Here is a 17,468-nt window from a genome sequence, read left to right as displayed (position 1 = left end):
TAAAAGAGTGGCGTCTGGGGAAACGAATGGAAAAGGGCGCTTAATAACCTCCCTTGCAGACACTCTCTTTGCTCGTCACGCAATCTTTCCTCTTGGGAAGGAAAGATTGCGTGACGAGCCAAAAGAGCGTCTGCGAGGAAGGGTAGGCGTTTTACAGCAGTAACGAGCTCAATACACAAAACAAACTCTTTATAATTTATTCTGTTGCATTAAGTAACCTTCAATTACACGGCATGTCTGACTTGAAGCAAGTCCACAGCTGATCAAAAATGCAAAAATGTTCATCCATCGACCTGAAACATAGTTGAATATTGGTTTCATTTCAGGAAAATTTCTAACATTTTTGAGTCCTTTGAGCTAAAAAGAATCGTATTTTTTTTCTACATATTTCGTATTTACAGTTAAAACGCCTTTCATAAAGCCCATGAATAACTTAGTAACCACATAATCATAAGATTAACGGCATGTGACTCCTACAACGTAAGATTAGCAATTTCAAGGTGAAAAAACACTGAAACAAATAGACAGACAGACAGACAGACAGATAGACAATCCCCCTTCCCGCCTTAAAAAAAAATCGCACAAGATCACTGTTCAACAAACACTTTAAAAATGCACTACAGCCTTCAATGATGATAAACATTATTGGCTACCTGTTGTATGCTCTTTTTTTACGCCCACTTCAAGATTACGGAAACTATAAATCACACTTCGCTATTTTTTTTTGTAACCCAAAGAAGAGTCGAACCCGGGTTTTAGAATCTTTTGGCTTAATATCCTAACCTCAAATATAAAGGTTATCCGCAAGCTACCTAAGCTAAATTAGCCTAATCGGAGAGCTAGTCTGTCATGGAAAGTATCCGCCATCTTGAAGAGGGAGTAAAAAAAAAAAAAAAAAAAAATTGCCCTTGGAGGATCCCGCAAGCTAACTGCATGGGACGCAATTTTCATGGTAAACCATACATGTTTTTCCTGCCCACATTTTCTAGAGTTCTTTTAGTTAACTATTTCAAGCAGTAGTTTTCTGTCCGGAGTCTCCGTTCTGAACAGCATCGAGTACATCCATCGCAGCAGCCGGGATACGGGTTCCTAAGTTAGGAATCAAAGAAACATTTCGTCAAATTGAATTCGTTTGCATTGACAGAATTGCACGTGTAACAGCACTACGCGCTTTATACCGACACAATATGGCACAATTGAACTCCAACACTGCCTTTACTGTGAAAACTGGTGGCTTTTTTACTACGTCTCTGGTAGGTCGGACGGAGCCACGAAAACAAATAAGTAAAACCACAAGAGAAACAGAGAATAGACAGACAAAAAGAGAACACCTTCCCCGTACCCATAGTTGTTTTAAGCCCCAATATAGTACCAACATGCCTATTATCCCCGCTGTTTTTATTGCACTAGTCGGGAGAATTTGCTTCGAAATTAAGCCTTTTTACCTTTTTTAATCACATGCTTTATACCCCTAAGGCCTGGTTCACACTCACTAGCGACGGAAACGGAAACGGAATCAGAAGAATCTTCTAACCTAGTGTGAATCGATACGATGGAAGCAGAAACGGAAGCCTCGCTTTCGTGTTACGAAATTCAAAATGGCGGAAGGCCGCCATGTCTTCCGTTCTAAATCTCGGGTAAAGGGATTGGGAATGAGCTATGTGATTGGTTGACTCTTCTGCTTGCGCTTACGATTCCGACCAACCCAGTTCAACCTTGATCGCAAGCGACGGAATCAGAATCGGAATCGGAAGAAAAAAGGAAACGTTCTGATCCTTGCGATTCCGATTCCGTCAAGCTTACGATTGCAAATCCGACTACGTTTTTTGATCCCAACTAAAACGAAAGCTCCTTACGATTCCGATTCCAATTCATTTCTAACAATTTAATTCCAATTATTCCCCAAATCACTCCGTAATAATTTCTCTGTAGGGTTGGAGCGCGCTCTCACCTGGTCCAAAGATCGCATGGACTCCAGATTCATAGAGAAAATCATAATCTTGAGGAGGAATTACACCGCCACAGACAACGACAATGTCACTACAAACAAAAAAGGAGAATTTAGTAAAATAAAGTTAGTATACGGAAAAAAATATTTAAGGGACTCCACAGGCGAGGCAAGCTGTCGTACAGAGCCAACACTATTTTATAAACCTGAGAAGAGGGTGTCTCTTTAAAGTCAAACTATCAGATACCCGGATGTAACCTTACCCTCTTCCCATTTCCTTCATCTGTGCTATCAGTTCAGGTATTAGCGTCTTGTGTCCAGCGGCCTGGGAACTAATTCCCACCACGTGCACGTCTGCGTCCACTGCCTGCTGCGCCACTTCCTTGGGGGTCTGGAGAAAAAAAGGAACATATACGTGGTGAAGCCTTAGAAAAAGAAAAAGAAAACTTTTCAAGCTTGTCATGAAACTCTTACTGGGAAAAGAAGCACCTCGGGGTTAACCCTTTAACCCTAATATTAAAAAACAAATTCTCCTATCTTGTCCCCATACTTTTCTTATAAAAGTACTGGGGAGAAGTTATTAACTATCAAGAAAATTCACCTTGGGTGATCATATCCCTAATTCTCATGACCTCAGGGGTTGAATAAGCATTGATATTACAAGGAGAAATTTGATGCTGATCACTGTCAGTGCTTAAGGTCTTTCATGACGCTCGCTCGCGGAGACAGCAAAGGTGCACTTTTCAAAGTTAAAGAAAGTGTGTGTGAGAGAGAGAAATACTCTGCTGGACTCTAAATCAGTTCAATGTGACCTTGCTATTCTCCCTACCTTTGTGCTTGGAAACATATAACAATTGCAAGGAGAAATAAGAAGTTTATCACCAACCTGGAAAAGAGGACCAATGTCGACATCAAACCCGAGATCAGCGAATCCAGTGGCGATGACCTTGGCCCCTCTATCGTGTCCATCCTGACCCATTTTAGCTACCAGGATCCGCGGACGACGGCCTTCCTGCCCCACAAAAGCCTGGGTACAAAACAGTGATACAAATGTGAGATACACACTGTAGACCCCTTCACACATGCGCGTTTTTGATCGTTTCATTCATTACAACCCGTTTTCAAAACGTTTTTTTTCGTCCACATTGGAATCTTATGATTGAAAACGACTGGACATACTAATTTATGATCAGATGCAACTTCATCACATTTAAAAACTACGTTTTCGATTATTTCCATTTTATCGCTTAAGTGTAAATATGGGAAGCCGAAATCTTAATTTTCAGAACATTTTCGATTGTTTTGAAGTGGGCAGAAAGCCTATTCTTATGTAGCTCTCTCCCTCGCAAACGCCCGTAACGGTGTGAGCGATGAGAGTCGGCTGTTTCTGCAGGCGAATCCTTATGAAAATTGAGGTTTTCACATGAAAATGACCGAACATGCTAACCTTGCCTAACCTAATTTTCATAATAATAACTACACTTAGCCTCGCTTTCATAACGAGGTTCAAAGCAACTCAAAAATGTCTGTTCCTCACCTCAACTTTTTTCATGCACTGACTTATCTCATCTGATTCGCCAAACTCTGTTTTGTACGCACCGCTGACCATGCGATCGCTGGCTACATGCCTTCCAACAACCTGTAGTGCGCACGAATAAACGAATAAAAATCAGCTTCAATTCCTCGAAAGGATTATATTTTGAGCAAGACCGAGAAAGTTAAAAAGTGGAGAATAAACACTATCCTCTGGGGCACGTACCCTTTCCATTGCCTCCGTAATTTCACCAACTGTGCAACGAACTCTAGCTGCCTGAAAAAAAGGTTAGGAAGTGTCGGGTAAGTCATTCAAGCCTAGGCGTCAATGAGGAGGTAGCGCATGAAGATGCCGCAAAGGGCAGTGGTACACTCTAGTTTTCAAAAGTGCAGATGAACATGATTATCACCAACTGAGAAGATCGTATCTACTCTACTTTCCAAGTAGATCATAAACTCGCGATCAGGTCTATCACGTGACAGTTGATGAGGGCAACCTGAATCAACTATGACGCGCGCATAGAAATCGAGGCAAATAATCTGATTGTTTGCACATGAATCATGATAAATATTGGTCTAAAATGAAGAGAACGCGTCAAGCTTCCTCTTGCTGCTCATTGTTTATTTCCTAGTCGAGGAGAAGGAGACGGCGACGACGATGATGATGACGATGGTAATGGTGAGTACCTTGTAGCATACATGACAGAGTGAGTGCGTTTTAGATTTCAAGGAAGGAACCTATTTGTAGAAAATGTGGTACAAGGAAAAATGCAAACAAGAAAAGAAACTCTCAGAGTTCTTTACTATTTAACTTTGTACCTTGATAGAAAGATCCAGCAGATTGCCTTCTCCTGTTTTACAGCACTCTGAAATGGCATCCATGGCACTTTTCACCTGGAAAGAAATTTATTTGTTTTTTAGTTTCTTTATTTATAGTAACTTCCTTTCTGTCTTTCATGATTTCTCTCATGTTGCACGTAATTTGGGTATGGCAGAAAAAAAAAAGCTGAAGTTAAGTTTACGGTGGCCAAATTACCTCAATAGGCCATTTTACAGTTGTGTGTTTAGTGACCTGGCCTAGGATTGGAAGCGAGGCTGGGGGTGACCTTGTTTTGATACAAACCTCACTGTTTTTCATATGTAAATGCACTAATACAATACATACAATACAATATTTATTTTGCCACATACAACAATTACAGATGGAAAAAAAAAATGATGAAAATTGACGAAAGAAAACAAATGGCGAGAAAACCTGAAAGAAACCACGAGGCTTATAAAGTCAGGCTTCCTCACTTTTAAAAAATAGCTATCTTATATTAGAATTACAATATGGACTTATGATAATTAACTTTGACCGCGCACACGTACACACACACACGCACACACATATTAAGTAAGTTAGTTGAGAAATACAGCCTTACAGAAGTTAATCCCTAGAGAGAATGATCTACATATGAAAAGCAGTGAGGTTTGTATCAAAACAAGGACACCCCCAGCCTCGCTTCCAATCCTAGGCCAGGTCACTAAACACACAACTGTAAAATGGCCTATTCAATTGATAAAAACATCATTCGTTTTCACTCCTTCCACCAACGCAGCACAACAGTTTCACCAAAACAAACAACAATAACCATTATATTTCCACTTAATGAAAACGTTGATGATCCCAGTGCTGGTGACGGCTTTTAGAAAAATAATTGCAACTGAACTCTGCGATAGATAGATAATGTGAATTGACCTCACCTCGTCAGGATTTCTTGTCTCCTTGATTCGCTTCAGCTTCTCCAGCTGGGATACAATAGGCAATAAAAGCAATCTTAAAGTTTGTAAAACATTAGTTAAAAAAATTTTAAGTTAAAATAAAAGTTCTCCTCAAACGGCATCTTTGAAGGAGTTTATAGAAAATAGCGCTGGAATGGTGCAAAAATCCGGCCTTCTGATTGGTCTATTTTGATCACTTGGGTGATATCCGGCTCTCTGATTGGCTACGGACTATATCCACCCAACATAACTACTAATGATAATGGAATCTTTATGCCAACCTGTTGTTCTCGCACTTTGGTGTTATCCACAACAAGCACATCAATGGCTTCTTCTTTTTCCAGGCGATACTTGTTAACACCAACAATAGTTTCTAAGAATTTAAGAAAAAAGACAAACAACCAAACAGACAAAATCACCGCAATTCTCTTTTACAACGCCAAGATGTGTATTAATTTGTAAATTTTAGACACTACTGATTCTTTGCCCTCTACTGTTTGACTTAGGCCTGGACAGGATATTGTCAGTTCTCGCGCTTTTTCCTTATGCCTTCGTGCGATACAGTGACAAAATGGTGGGTGCTAAATCGACGAACGAGAACACGATTGCTCCTTAGACACCAAGGAGTCTGAACAGTGTCCTTTTCAGTAACCGTGCACGGGGCTCTGGCACGGGCACCTGGTCTGAACAGGACCTTACAAGAGGGATTAAACATTTTAACTCATTTCACGTTAATCTGCTTTACCTGAGCCAGAATCAATCCTGGCCTGTCGTTTGGCTGCACATTCCTCTATTCGTAGTTTTGGCATTCCAGCAGCAACTGCCTTAGCCATTCCTCCCAGCTCTTCCACCTGCAAAACATTCAAACAAACGTATAAAGTGCTGCTAGCCAGCAGTTCCACAATATGAACAACTGATAATGGTTGGAGCTTAGTTTATCTGATACGTGATAATGACTCTTTCATTTCTTTGGTATTAGGTTTGGATACAGCTTTTTGCTGTATCTCCTATATGTGAACCTTCCCTTGTATTGTGTCTCCTAAAAGCTGGCTCACCCAGTGAACACCTGTTGTCTTACAGCTTTACGTTGTCCATGCAAATAATATCACTTAGACATGACATAACCTGAGTATCATACATTTTGGGGTTGGGGGGAGGGGGAAGGGGCAAGGGAATGGGAAATCCTTCTCTTCCCCACCCCTCCTCCCTCTTCTGCTTGGAAAGGTCTGAAACGCAGGTTAAACGCAACAGTGAAAGCCGCGCTTTTCAATGGTTAAACAACGTTTCTCGTGGTTGCTACTGAGTAAACGATTTTGCTAGCAGCTTGGTTCACTCTTCTCTTCCTTCAGTGTTAGTGTTCTTCGCGTTCTTTGTGAACTTTGCCTTGTATAATGAACTTTGCGTCCTACCTCATTGATAACCTTGAGTCCCTTTTCGTAAATCTCATTTGTGAGACTTTCCATCATGAACGAACCGCCCCAAGGATCCGCAACCTGAGAAAATCAATCTCATGTTAGTAACGTATGGTACAAACCATGCAGTGAAAATTGTTTTTCTAATATATTTCCATTAAAGCCCTGCCTTCGTGTTCAAACATTTAAAAAATTAATGATTAGTTTCGAGGGAAACATTTAATTTTGTTTCCCTCAAATCTCAATGTTTCCCTCGAATAATCGTCGAGGGAAAAAGATCAAACATCCACCCAACATTCACGGGTAACAGTTCACCGTTACCCTCTGACGTCACAGTTTTCGCAAATATTACACGCTCGTGGGCTTTTGGCGGCAAACAGATCTACTGTTGGATGTATAACAATGTCAATAAGTAATACAACACGAAAATGTTCGGTTACAAACAAACATTCAACCTTTTAGTATAGGAATGCTAAGGTAGATTTCCTTATATCTTAAACAGCAGGCAAAGAGATCAAGCTAAAACAAATGCCAAGCAGACAAATAAAAAAATCTACTTGGGGCATTGCTTTGGCGTACTACAAAATTCTCCAGTGAAGCGTCAAAGGAAGGCTAAGAGCAAGGCTTTTCATATATGGAAATAAGTTTTGTTTGCATGTGAATGAAAACTAATTTTCATGATAAAAACTTTGCACTTGGCTCCACTTTCATAATGGGGTTCAAAGCAACTCGGGAATGGCCTTTAGGTATTTTAAAGCGGTTTCCAATTGAGTGTCGTAAAACCAAAACCAAAGTAATTACTCTGGCCAATCGAAACGGATGTAAACAACACAACGAGCCAATCAGAATTCGAAGCAAATACATGCAACTGACGCCAAGCGCGGGAAAAACGCGTGCGGCAAAAACACGATTGGGTTTGATTTGGAATCCCATTGGTTTAGAAAGTGGCGCGAGTTTGTTAACCAATCACAGAGCGTAGTAATGCAAAACCAAAGCAAACGCGAAATTACTTCCGACACTCAACTGAAAACCGATGTTCAACTTAATACTTACATTAGGAATTCCTGACTCCTCTTGCAGTATGATCTGTGTGTTACGAGCAATCCTTGCACTGAATCGTGTAGGAAGTGCTAACGCCTCGTCAAATGAGTTGGTGTGAAGGGACTGTGTTCCACCAAACACTGCCGCCATTGCCTCGACTGTAGTACGGATGATGTTGTTGTATGGATCCTTCAAAGAAAAAGACATACTAAACAGAGTCAAACATGTTTTTAAGCTAGCTTCCCAGGGCAGCACATAAATATGTAAAATAATGACTGTTTTATCACAATCTTGTGTTACATGTATTTACGGCAAAAAGTTTGGAGTTTGGGAAACAATCTACAGGGCACCATATTTGTCATTTCTGAGGAAATGTTTGTAGCATCAACGCTTTTTGGTGATTTGAACAAAAATGCAAAATGGCTAAGTCATGAAAATGCCTCAACACAATCAGAAAACTTCATTTACATGAAAATGCCAACCACTACAGGTCTCAAAAGGTTAAGTTGGTTAATAATAATATGTTTTGTTTGGTAGAATTGCAGCTGTATAATTTTACCAGATGCTCTCCCAGGGCCTCTCCTCTTCACGTCCCAGGGAGCAGACAAGATCCCTGGGAACAAGGTTGTAAACTGTTCAAAAGACAGCACAAAACCAAAACATCTAAGAAGTTACCAAAACATCTAAGAAGATATAGTCATTATATTTATTGTTGACTGTTTGGTTACAAAAGAAGTATCAAAGACAGTACAGAAAGCATCACATTTCGTTAACCTGTAAACAACTGAGATTAAATTGCTATTTGTTACTATGCTTACCTATAATTAGTAGCTAGGGGAATCTACTAACTATGGTTTACCTGTTCAGTGAGGGACCAGCCCGATGTCTGTGAGTGAGTTCTCAGCATGCACGACTTCATATTCTTTGGTTTGAAGTTCTTTTCAATCTGCTCTGCCCACAGTCTGCGTGCGGCTCTCATCTTTGCTATTTCCATGTAAAAATTCATCCCAATCCCCCAGAAGAATGACAGTCGTGGAGCAAAGTTGTCAATGTTCAGACCAGCTTTAAGACCTGAAGCAAATGAGAAGGAGACAAATCTTAGGATATGAGAACGGTGAATAATTTATTTTCAAACTTTGATGAATTTTCACTGGCCGACCAGTAGGTCTTTGACTTTGAGATAAATGTAAAAGTTGAGATTTTCATTGAAAATGACTTATTTTTTAAAAAATGGTAATTTTGCAAGTTCCATTACTCCAGTCCAAGGTTTTCCATTAATAAAAAAAAAAGTTGTCGGATTGATTATGATTAACTGGCTTGGTGCAGAAAAGGGTCATGTTGAATTTTAGATTGATTTTACGACCAATCTCCAGGGTAAAAATGGGGCTAGATTTCTCAAATCAGCGGTCATGGCCACATATGCCAGAAATTCAAAAGCCCGATGGCAAAGTAAATATTAAAAGAAAAAAAAAAAAAAGAAAAACTCTTCAACATTGAATTTTCATTTTTTGTTTGTTTGTTTTTGTTTTTTTTAGAATGCTCTTGACTTATGTTTAGTACATGGTCCATAATGGCAGATTATTCAGAAAAACAAAAACAAACGTCAACCTAGTAAAAGTCAACATAAGGTCTTTATGCTCCCGGCCCCTTGATGCCAACTTTTAACATTGCTGTTACTGCTACGACCAGAGTCTTTAATTTTTACATTGTAAAATTGCCTGCCTATTCAACACAGGCAATTGCAATACAGCCTTTAATTTTACCAGCTTGCAGCCCGATGTCTGTGAGTGCATGAGCTCTCAGCATACACAACTTCATATTCTATGGTTTGAAGTTTTCAAAGTCTTCATTTTCTTTGGTTTGAATTTCTCACCTGTTCTGCAGTACTCCAGGCCATCAGCTAAAGTGAAAGCCATTTCTAACACTGCGTCAGCACCTGCCTCTTGCATGTGGTAACCAGAGATTGAAATGCTATTGTACTTGGGCATATTCTGAAAACAAGCATCCAAGAAAGTACAACAATAATTTTATAAAGCAATAATAATCAGGTAATTAATTTTCAATAACCTTGAATGTTCAGGCTTGCATGTTGTGGTTCTTTTCCAAGAAATCAGCATAATATTTATTTATTTACTTTATAAATATCCCATTTTTGAGTTGCTTCGAACCTCATTATGAAAGCAAGACTTATTTTTGGTGTATATTTTTAATCATGAAAAATTAGTTTTCATTCATATGCAAGCAAAATCAATTTTTCATATGAACAGCTTTGCATGAATCCTTGGTGAGGTTCAGAGCAACTCAGAATTGGCCAGTAGGAATAACCCCCACCCCCAGGCCGGAGGTTTAACCCTACGTTAGGATCCTGCTAGATCTCATAAAGATCTTATTAGATTCCCCCAAACCAAAGATTTATAAAATAAACAAATACCTGTGAAGTGTAGGAGAAGATATCACCGATGAGCTTCATGGAAGGCTCTGGAGGAAAGATGTATGTGTTGCGAACCATGAATTCCTTCAGGATGTCATTCTGAATTGTCCCTGACAGCTGCTCCTGTTTTACTCCCTGTAAGTGCATTAAATAAATTTAACTTTATTAGTCTCAAGTGTCCTCCGGGGCACAAAAAGGATAAGTAAGTATTATGGGGCTTTTACAGGATCTAAAACTTTTAAATATCACTGCACGTGAGAATTTTAACCATTACCAAGGTGTATGGGTTATTTAGAGATTATCACATGCCGTGAAACACATTGATTGGAAAATATGGTGTCAGCCTCTACTTGAACTGGCTTGGAAATAAACTGTAGCTGCCAGGTGGCCCACGATTGCCGGATTTCATATCGTGGGGGACTGGGTATGAGTCCGTGTATTATGGGATATGAGACACAACACCCACATAGCCAGAAAGAGCACACCGAACTTTACATCCTCAAGTTTGGTGTTAATCAAGCCAAAATTAGACGAGATACAGCCATTCAAAAACTCCAAATTTTACTATGAAATACATATGGACGCCCGACACCGGACAAATTGTCTGTCATGTCCGGCTATCCATACATTTCTTAGTAAATTTTTTATAGTTTTTGAATGGCTGTATCTCGTTCAATATTGGCCCAAATCCCACCAAACTTGAGGACTTTGTAAAGCTCGGTGTGCTGTGAGAGTGTTATGTCCCATACCCCATAATACACAGACTCGTACCCAGTCCTCCTTGATATGAAATCCGGCAATGCACCAATTTCCTTGTAGCCACTCATAATAAATTCTAGAGGTTTAGATTTCCAACCTTTTTGTCTTTGGGAGTGTGTTCTATCTGTGGTAGGGCTCTATCTGTGCACAGCCTATAGGCAGTACTGATAGTCTCTATCCAAACATGGTAGTCACACCTTACCTGTTCTTCTGCAGCTGCAATGTACATGGCTAGGACTGGCAAAACAGCTCCATTCATTGTCATGGACACTGACATCTTATCCAAAGGTATGCCATCAAATAGCATCTGAAAAACAGATACTTTAATTTACTGTTAAAGCTCTACAACACATTTGTGTGTAGCTCTACCCAACAAAACAATGTTACTCCCATCACCCTTTTCATAGAGGAATCCCAAAACAGCTAAGACCAAGCTAACACCCAGGTTGCATTTTATGTTGGTTACGCTGAAGATCTTCAGAGTGTTTTCTAAATTGTTTGATGTCCTGGCACATAATCATTGGTCTGTGGTATAAAACATCATAAGACAGTGGTAGTGCCTGGCTTAAGGAAACCTCATAGGCATTGGTGAGAAGAAAAATTACCTTCTCGGCTTTTGAAAACGTCTACCGTTTAAATACACTGTTGTTATCCAAAAATATCCAGGATTTCTCTCCCAGTGTAAGATTAAGAGTCTACAGGCAAGGGGGTGGGGAGTCTGGGGGATGAAGTTGGCAGGGTAGAAGGCATAACATTTCCATTAACTTGTGATCTTAATTTCAAGTTCAACTTTATTGCTGTTTTTCTTTGCACTGAAGGCCTGGTGGAGACCTCTGCCAAAGAAGACTATCTACCCACAGGTGGCCGTTGAAAACTCAATTTTTGTTTTTGACCCTGGGTGCCCTCGGGTCAAATCGACAGGAGGATATTGTCTCGATCGCTCATTCAATTGATTCAAATTTGTGCCTCTCGATTTGACCCGAGGACACCTGGGGTTCAAAACAAAAATTGAGTTTTCAATGGTCGTGTGTCATGGTGAATGTATACACGGGCCTTTACACTGTTGAGATCTGGGATTATTGAAACTAAACTGCCGCTTGGCGTCGGGTGCAGGGCCTGGATTACATTGCTATTTAACTGAAATGAAACTGTGACATTTGTGCTGGGATTCTACATTGGAATTGTGGCTGCTCAATTATTTTGAGCTGGGATTTTTTGCTTCTCGGAAGTGGTGTTCCGAAATGGACTGTGAGGCCTTGCCTTTCTCTTAGGAGTGGGAAACCTAGGAAGTGATAACTCGCTAAAATGGCCTCAAATCAGCACAAAATAACAAACAGACAATAGGCAATACACCTTAGAAGCAAGGTATGTTATTTTTATTAAGAACTTCCAATATTTGTACCTCCTAAACCCGATCGTAAATATTCCCATACAAACTCTTATATTTGTGCCGTGACCGCTATTACGCAAGATGATCACCGCTCACAGCTTGAGCTTGGGCTGCCTGTGATCTACCTTATCCCTCAAAGAAAAAAAAAAAAGAAAAAATTAAAGAAAACCCCCTTTTGCTGTTAATTTGTTCCCTGAATAGAGTGAAAGTGCAAGGCTCGCTTCTTATCTGGAATTGTGCAATCTTCTAACATATTTTACCTTCATATCCTCCACAGAATCTACTGCCACCCCAGCCATTCCAACATCACCATGAACTCTGGGGTTGTCTGAATCATACCTGACAGAAACATTTTCAAATAAAAACTTTAAATTGCATGCACTATAATCTGTCACCACAAAAAAAGAATGCACTTGTACCATTTATACATTTGTATCTGAACCTTGGTAACTCCTGGTAGAAATCCTGTATCTACAATCAAATAGGATCCTGTAGTATAGAGCATTATAGGATTCCAGTATCCTTAATTGGCAAGAATCCAATAGGATCCTAGCTACACTGTATCAGCCTCACTATCTTACAAGATTTTGTAGGATTTCATCAAGTCTTAAAGAATATTGTTGGATCTCGCAGGAGATTTCATACTGGTCATTGACCTTTGTAATGGTACACTTCTTAAAACAGCACTATGGTGGCTGAGAACTGTCATTTGAAAAATCAAGATTTTAAGGTTTAACCTGAGTTTGTTATTAATTTCATTTTGATTAATAATTTTTTTCCATAAATTTATCCAAATTATTTTTATTTTTAAATTAAAATACAAGTGAAATCCAAATAAAAATAACATGATATCACAGTAAAATGGAATGAAATCAAAATTATTTTTTTGACTAACCACAGTGACTGTGAACACCATTTCAGACCCACTATAGTTTGGCGTCTGACCTCTTGCAATGTACTGATCAGCACAGCATCCATAAGTAATCACCAAGCTTTGAAGACATTTTGTACAGAATTTCTTATAGTGGTTCACCTGAAATTATGTGCTCTTACCCTCTATGTGTTGGCAAATCAAATGCGACACTGAGACCCTGTTGACCAGCCTTGATGTTGTCACGGTAAAACTTGTTGCTTTCTTCAACAGTACTAAAACCTGCATACTAAACAAGAGAAACATTATTTTGCAAACTTTTAAAAATATTTGAAGGGATCGTTCATAAACTATGCTAAATGGGAATTTGGCTATGAAATCCAGATTGCTCCAAATAGGCTCAAATTTGGCAACAGACTCATATTAATATCTGACAAGAAAAAGTTTTTCCATTTTTTTAACTTGAGGCTTAAATTTAAAGAGTAAGGCTATGACTTTTTTTGCTAATCTTAGTTAATTTATTAAGTGGAAGCAACAACAAAGTCGTGGGCTAAATTATGAAATTTTAGCCTTAATCCTATCTAGACTGGGGCTGGGAGTCTCCCGCCTTCAAAACTTCGCAAGTATAAAAGCTATGACAAAGAGATGAGGAGGAGATAGTAAGTCCAAAGATGTTTCCTTTGAGGTCTGCAATGAGAAGTGATGACAACATATTACATTGTAATAACATTATTGTTGTCTAATGGTCGCCATCTTGGATTTCTGGATTTCCCCAAAACTTCAGGAGGCGCCGAAATTGAAAGAAAAGTAATTGGAACCAATTAAGGAACACTAATATGGGCCAAAAACATAACAGTTACAGAAAGAAAAGCACTTTTACTTCGTTTTAAAAGAGGATTTTCCATTTTCTGAAAAAAATGGCCTGTGGTTGATATGGCAACATCAAAGTCTTAACACTTACTGTACTTAACCGGTGACATCAAAAATAGTCCTGAAGTTCTCAGGCTCTTCCTTCAAATATTAATAAACAGTTATTCAGGTTCAAAGTCGCCACGTTCCCGCCCCCCCCCCCCCCCCTGCATCCCCAGTCTAGATAGGATTAAGGAAAAAGAACTATTAATATCTACATGATAATCAATCTGTACACTAAACATTTATTTAGTAATCAAATAAAAATGCGTGTGTACGCTAAAAGGGTTTCCTGGCCGATCATTTATGAGAGTCCACAGTAATATAAAAGCCAATCACAGACAAAAATGGACTGTCCTTAGAGTGGTTTTCATTTGAGTGTTGTAAAACCAAAACCAAAGTAATATTACTCTAACCAATCACATCAGATACAAAATGCGCCATGAAACAATCAGAATTGGAAGCAAATACATGTAAGTGGCACTGAAAAAAGTTGTATAAGCAGGTCATGATTGGTTAAATTGGTCTCGTTTCTCAGTGGCTGAGAAAGTAAACATGGCCAGAGTTTTGCTAACCAATCACAGAAAAGCAGAACCAAAGCAAACACGAAATTACTTCCAGTACTTAATTGAAAACCCCTCTATTACTATACGATAAGTCAACTCACCAAGAGGACTCCCTTCAGTGGTTCAACATTTCATGCCGGCTATGTGGATTTCAATTTTTTTCTAACCCCTGGTTAAACGGTTTTGCAACTTTACAGTGGAATAATCACAAGCATTAAGAAAATTTCATCTGACAATGCATATGAGTCACCAACAAAAGAAGTGTTAGGCAAACCTGTCTTATAGTCCATGGACGATTGGTGTACATGGTTGCATATGGGCCCCTTGTAAATGGAAACTTTCCAGGAATCTCTTCCTCGGCATGTTGCGTGTCTGCCTTGGTGTACACAGGCTTGATATCAATACCCTAAATTACACAAGTCAGAATAAAATTAAAACAACTAATTTTTTCTAATTTAAACTGACAATTAAATTACAGTGCTGCATGTCATACAATTGCCTCTTCAGAGTGAGAAGCTTTCATTTATTTATTGTTAGTAATAATAGTGTCTAGATACTTCCTGGTTGCATGTGAGGGCTGAACAGGAAAACATTTGGCTTGCGGTTATGGTGCAAGGAGTGGTTGCTCTTCCACCAAATAAGAGACAAAATTGCAATATCTGACATAGGGTTTGGACCACACACTTATAATAACAATGCTCTTTATTCACAATAATAATATGAGAGAGTGTACAGCAATAAGTAATAAATTGATATTAAAGTGCCGAAGCCAGGGGCTTATGTGGCACAAATCATACAGGAGATTGATCAAGATGGTGCAATTTCCAGGTACTTTACAGGTACTTTATAAATAAATAAATACAGGTCGATAAATATTCACTCATATGCACTTCACTCTACAATTGGCCATGGGCAATAATTACTGATAGTTTAATAATGACTACATGTATGAGCCAAAAAAAAAACAAAACAAAAACAAAAGCATACAATTTGCAGCTTGATCGAGAAAGAGTCAGTTAGTAAATTAATAACAGAAATTTATTAGTGTTGCACTCTTGTAGACTGATTTTTTTGTTTGTGCAGCACTCATACTACTGTAGTTATATCTTAATAGGTTTTTTAAAATATACAAGTCAATTTTATTTTAATGATTTTCTTTGTTAAATGAACTCTCCCTTAGAACTAAATGTAGCTGCTCTAATATTCAAAAGATTACTGACAATAGTCTGCCATGTTTAGACATCTTACCTCAGGTGTATGCCATGTTAGTTTCTTCTCTGGGTCAGCACCTTTTAGTTGTTTCTTTGCTAGTTCCGTCCATTCTGAATGCAGTGGCTCTTGCTGAAGAAATCTCCTCCCTGCAACCTTGAGAGACAGCAGCAACAGATTTAGCCATTTATAAAAGTGTTTGGATACTCATGTCATAGATTGATTCAAATCACATATTAAACCTGATTTTCCTTATTGTAATGGGCTTTACTGGAGACCAAATTGACAACAAAACTTTAAGCTTAAATTGTGCATTTTTAGATAATATCCATACTTTCCCTAGGAAATTCCAATTTTACCTCATACTTTGCTTCTAAAATTTTGACTCCTAAGACCTCCCTCCCCCTGGAAATTTCCAATGACCTTCCAAGGGGTGTGTATGGATTTTTTTTGGAACTGCACAATTACTTCTATCTCAGATTAGTGTCTTAAGGAAAATTTAATAATGATTTCAGTGATTTGCATGGCTTGTTGTCCATATGACTGGACATGAATGATCAATCTGTTTCTCATTCTTTCACTTGAAGCAACAGCGTTTAGAACTTTTTTTGGCGAGGTAAAATACACTTCCCCCCCCCCCTACCCCCCCACTCCCCGCATTTGAGTCCGAAGTTCTTTGTACACGGTCACCAAGAATATTCCACAAATGTCTCCATAGCTCAGTGAAGACTTCAGCTGCAATGATTACAATAAATGCACGTCATCCACTGTCCTGGGATTGTTGGAAGGGGAAGGGTGATAGGTTGGTAGTCCCAAACAATGAGCTGGTTCGTGTATGACTGGTTCTTGGCATCCAAAAGAGTAACGCCATGTTTTAAACAGATTCAGAGAAAACGACGAAGTATAAAGTATTTAGTCAAACCGAGTTATAAGATTGTAGCAGACGAGAAGACCTATTAAGTGAGGAATAATTTGCCTAACTCATACAGTGAAGAAAAATGATAGTAAGCTTACTTGCAGTACGTGCGAGTCGATAGAAAAATTAATCGTGTCGACATTCACGTCTATAAAATAACTGGGTTTCTTGTGAGAAGAATTGATAAAATAACCCATACCTGGTATGCTGCTGACAGTGGACTAAAGAGGGCTTTGCTTTTTAATCTGGCACAGCTCAGCATATTCAAAAAAGCCAAAAAAATTCTTCAAATAAAGATATACAGTTCCATCAGGTTTTCCTTCGCCGGTGATGTGATGCTTGCATGACGTACCGAGAGGCAAGTGAAAGAGACTGCTGACCTTGTCACGCACCATGGTCACTCGCAAACGGGAAAACGCGTCAAACGTACGGAATACCCGGGGGCGGGGAAGGTGAGGGGAACTCCCATATGAAAGTGACGGGGCAGATCGTCGGAAATTTTGCAAAGCACCCTTAAAAGGTACTAGAATTCTGTTTTGTGGGCGTGGTCCAAACAATTTTTTACCCCTAACCGGGTACCAAATCTTCGCAAACGGTCATGGGTCACGCCGTTTCCTCTCATATTGTTGATATTTATGTTGTATTTTTAGGCTCAATACCCTAAAAGGTACCACCATACCTCTGACTGAAGTCATTTGAGATTTTAGCACCCTAAGGGG

At 39.1% G+C, this 17,468-nt stretch overlaps 1 protein-coding gene across 1 annotated transcript; it reads right to left on the bottom strand.

The window, feature by feature from the left end:
* Nucleotides 1-181: 181 nt before the first annotated feature.
* On the bottom strand, nucleotides 182-17,091 carry LOC146474058 (methylmalonyl-CoA mutase, mitochondrial-like). The gene is made up of 21 exons (XM_085117344.1): nucleotides 16,949-17,091; nucleotides 15,873-15,989; nucleotides 14,899-15,030; nucleotides 13,332-13,438; nucleotides 12,539-12,617; nucleotides 11,091-11,195; nucleotides 10,130-10,264; nucleotides 9,572-9,689; nucleotides 8,558-8,769; nucleotides 7,711-7,887; nucleotides 6,655-6,738; nucleotides 5,991-6,096; nucleotides 5,527-5,618; nucleotides 5,228-5,272; nucleotides 4,301-4,375; nucleotides 3,708-3,758; nucleotides 3,486-3,587; nucleotides 2,835-2,975; nucleotides 2,212-2,339; nucleotides 1,952-2,040; nucleotides 182-1,089 (listed from the first exon to the last, which is right to left on the bottom strand). Exons 1-21 carry the CDS (start codon nucleotides 17,009-17,011, stop codon nucleotides 1,010-1,012), a joined length of 2,238 nt encoding a protein of 745 aa, XP_084973470.1. The 5' UTR covers nucleotides 17,012-17,091; the 3' UTR covers nucleotides 182-1,009.
* Nucleotides 17,092-17,468: the final 377 nt, after the last annotated feature.

Source organism: Pavona decussata, unplaced genomic scaffold (assembly GCF_977016875.1).
Source record: "Pavona decussata unplaced genomic scaffold, jaPavDecu1.1 SCAFFOLD_91, whole genome shotgun sequence".
In the NCBI taxonomy this organism is placed as follows: domain Eukaryota; kingdom Metazoa; phylum Cnidaria; class Anthozoa; order Scleractinia; family Agariciidae; genus Pavona; species Pavona decussata.
This window is presented reverse-complemented; position numbering and strand designations above follow the sequence as displayed.

Coding starts and splice junctions, on each gene's coding strand:
- LOC146474058 (XM_085117344.1), bottom strand. CDS start 17,011: ATGCTGAGCTGTGCCAGATTAAAAAGCAAAGCCCTCTTTAGTCCACTG. Junction 15,990..16,948: donor CACTGTCAGCAGCATACCAG/GTATGGGTTATT, acceptor CTGTCTCTCAAG/GTTGCAGGGAGGAGATTTCT. Junction 7,888..8,557: donor GCTGGTCCCTCACTGAACAG/GTAAACCATAGT, acceptor TTTTCTTTGAAG/GATCCATACAACAACATCAT.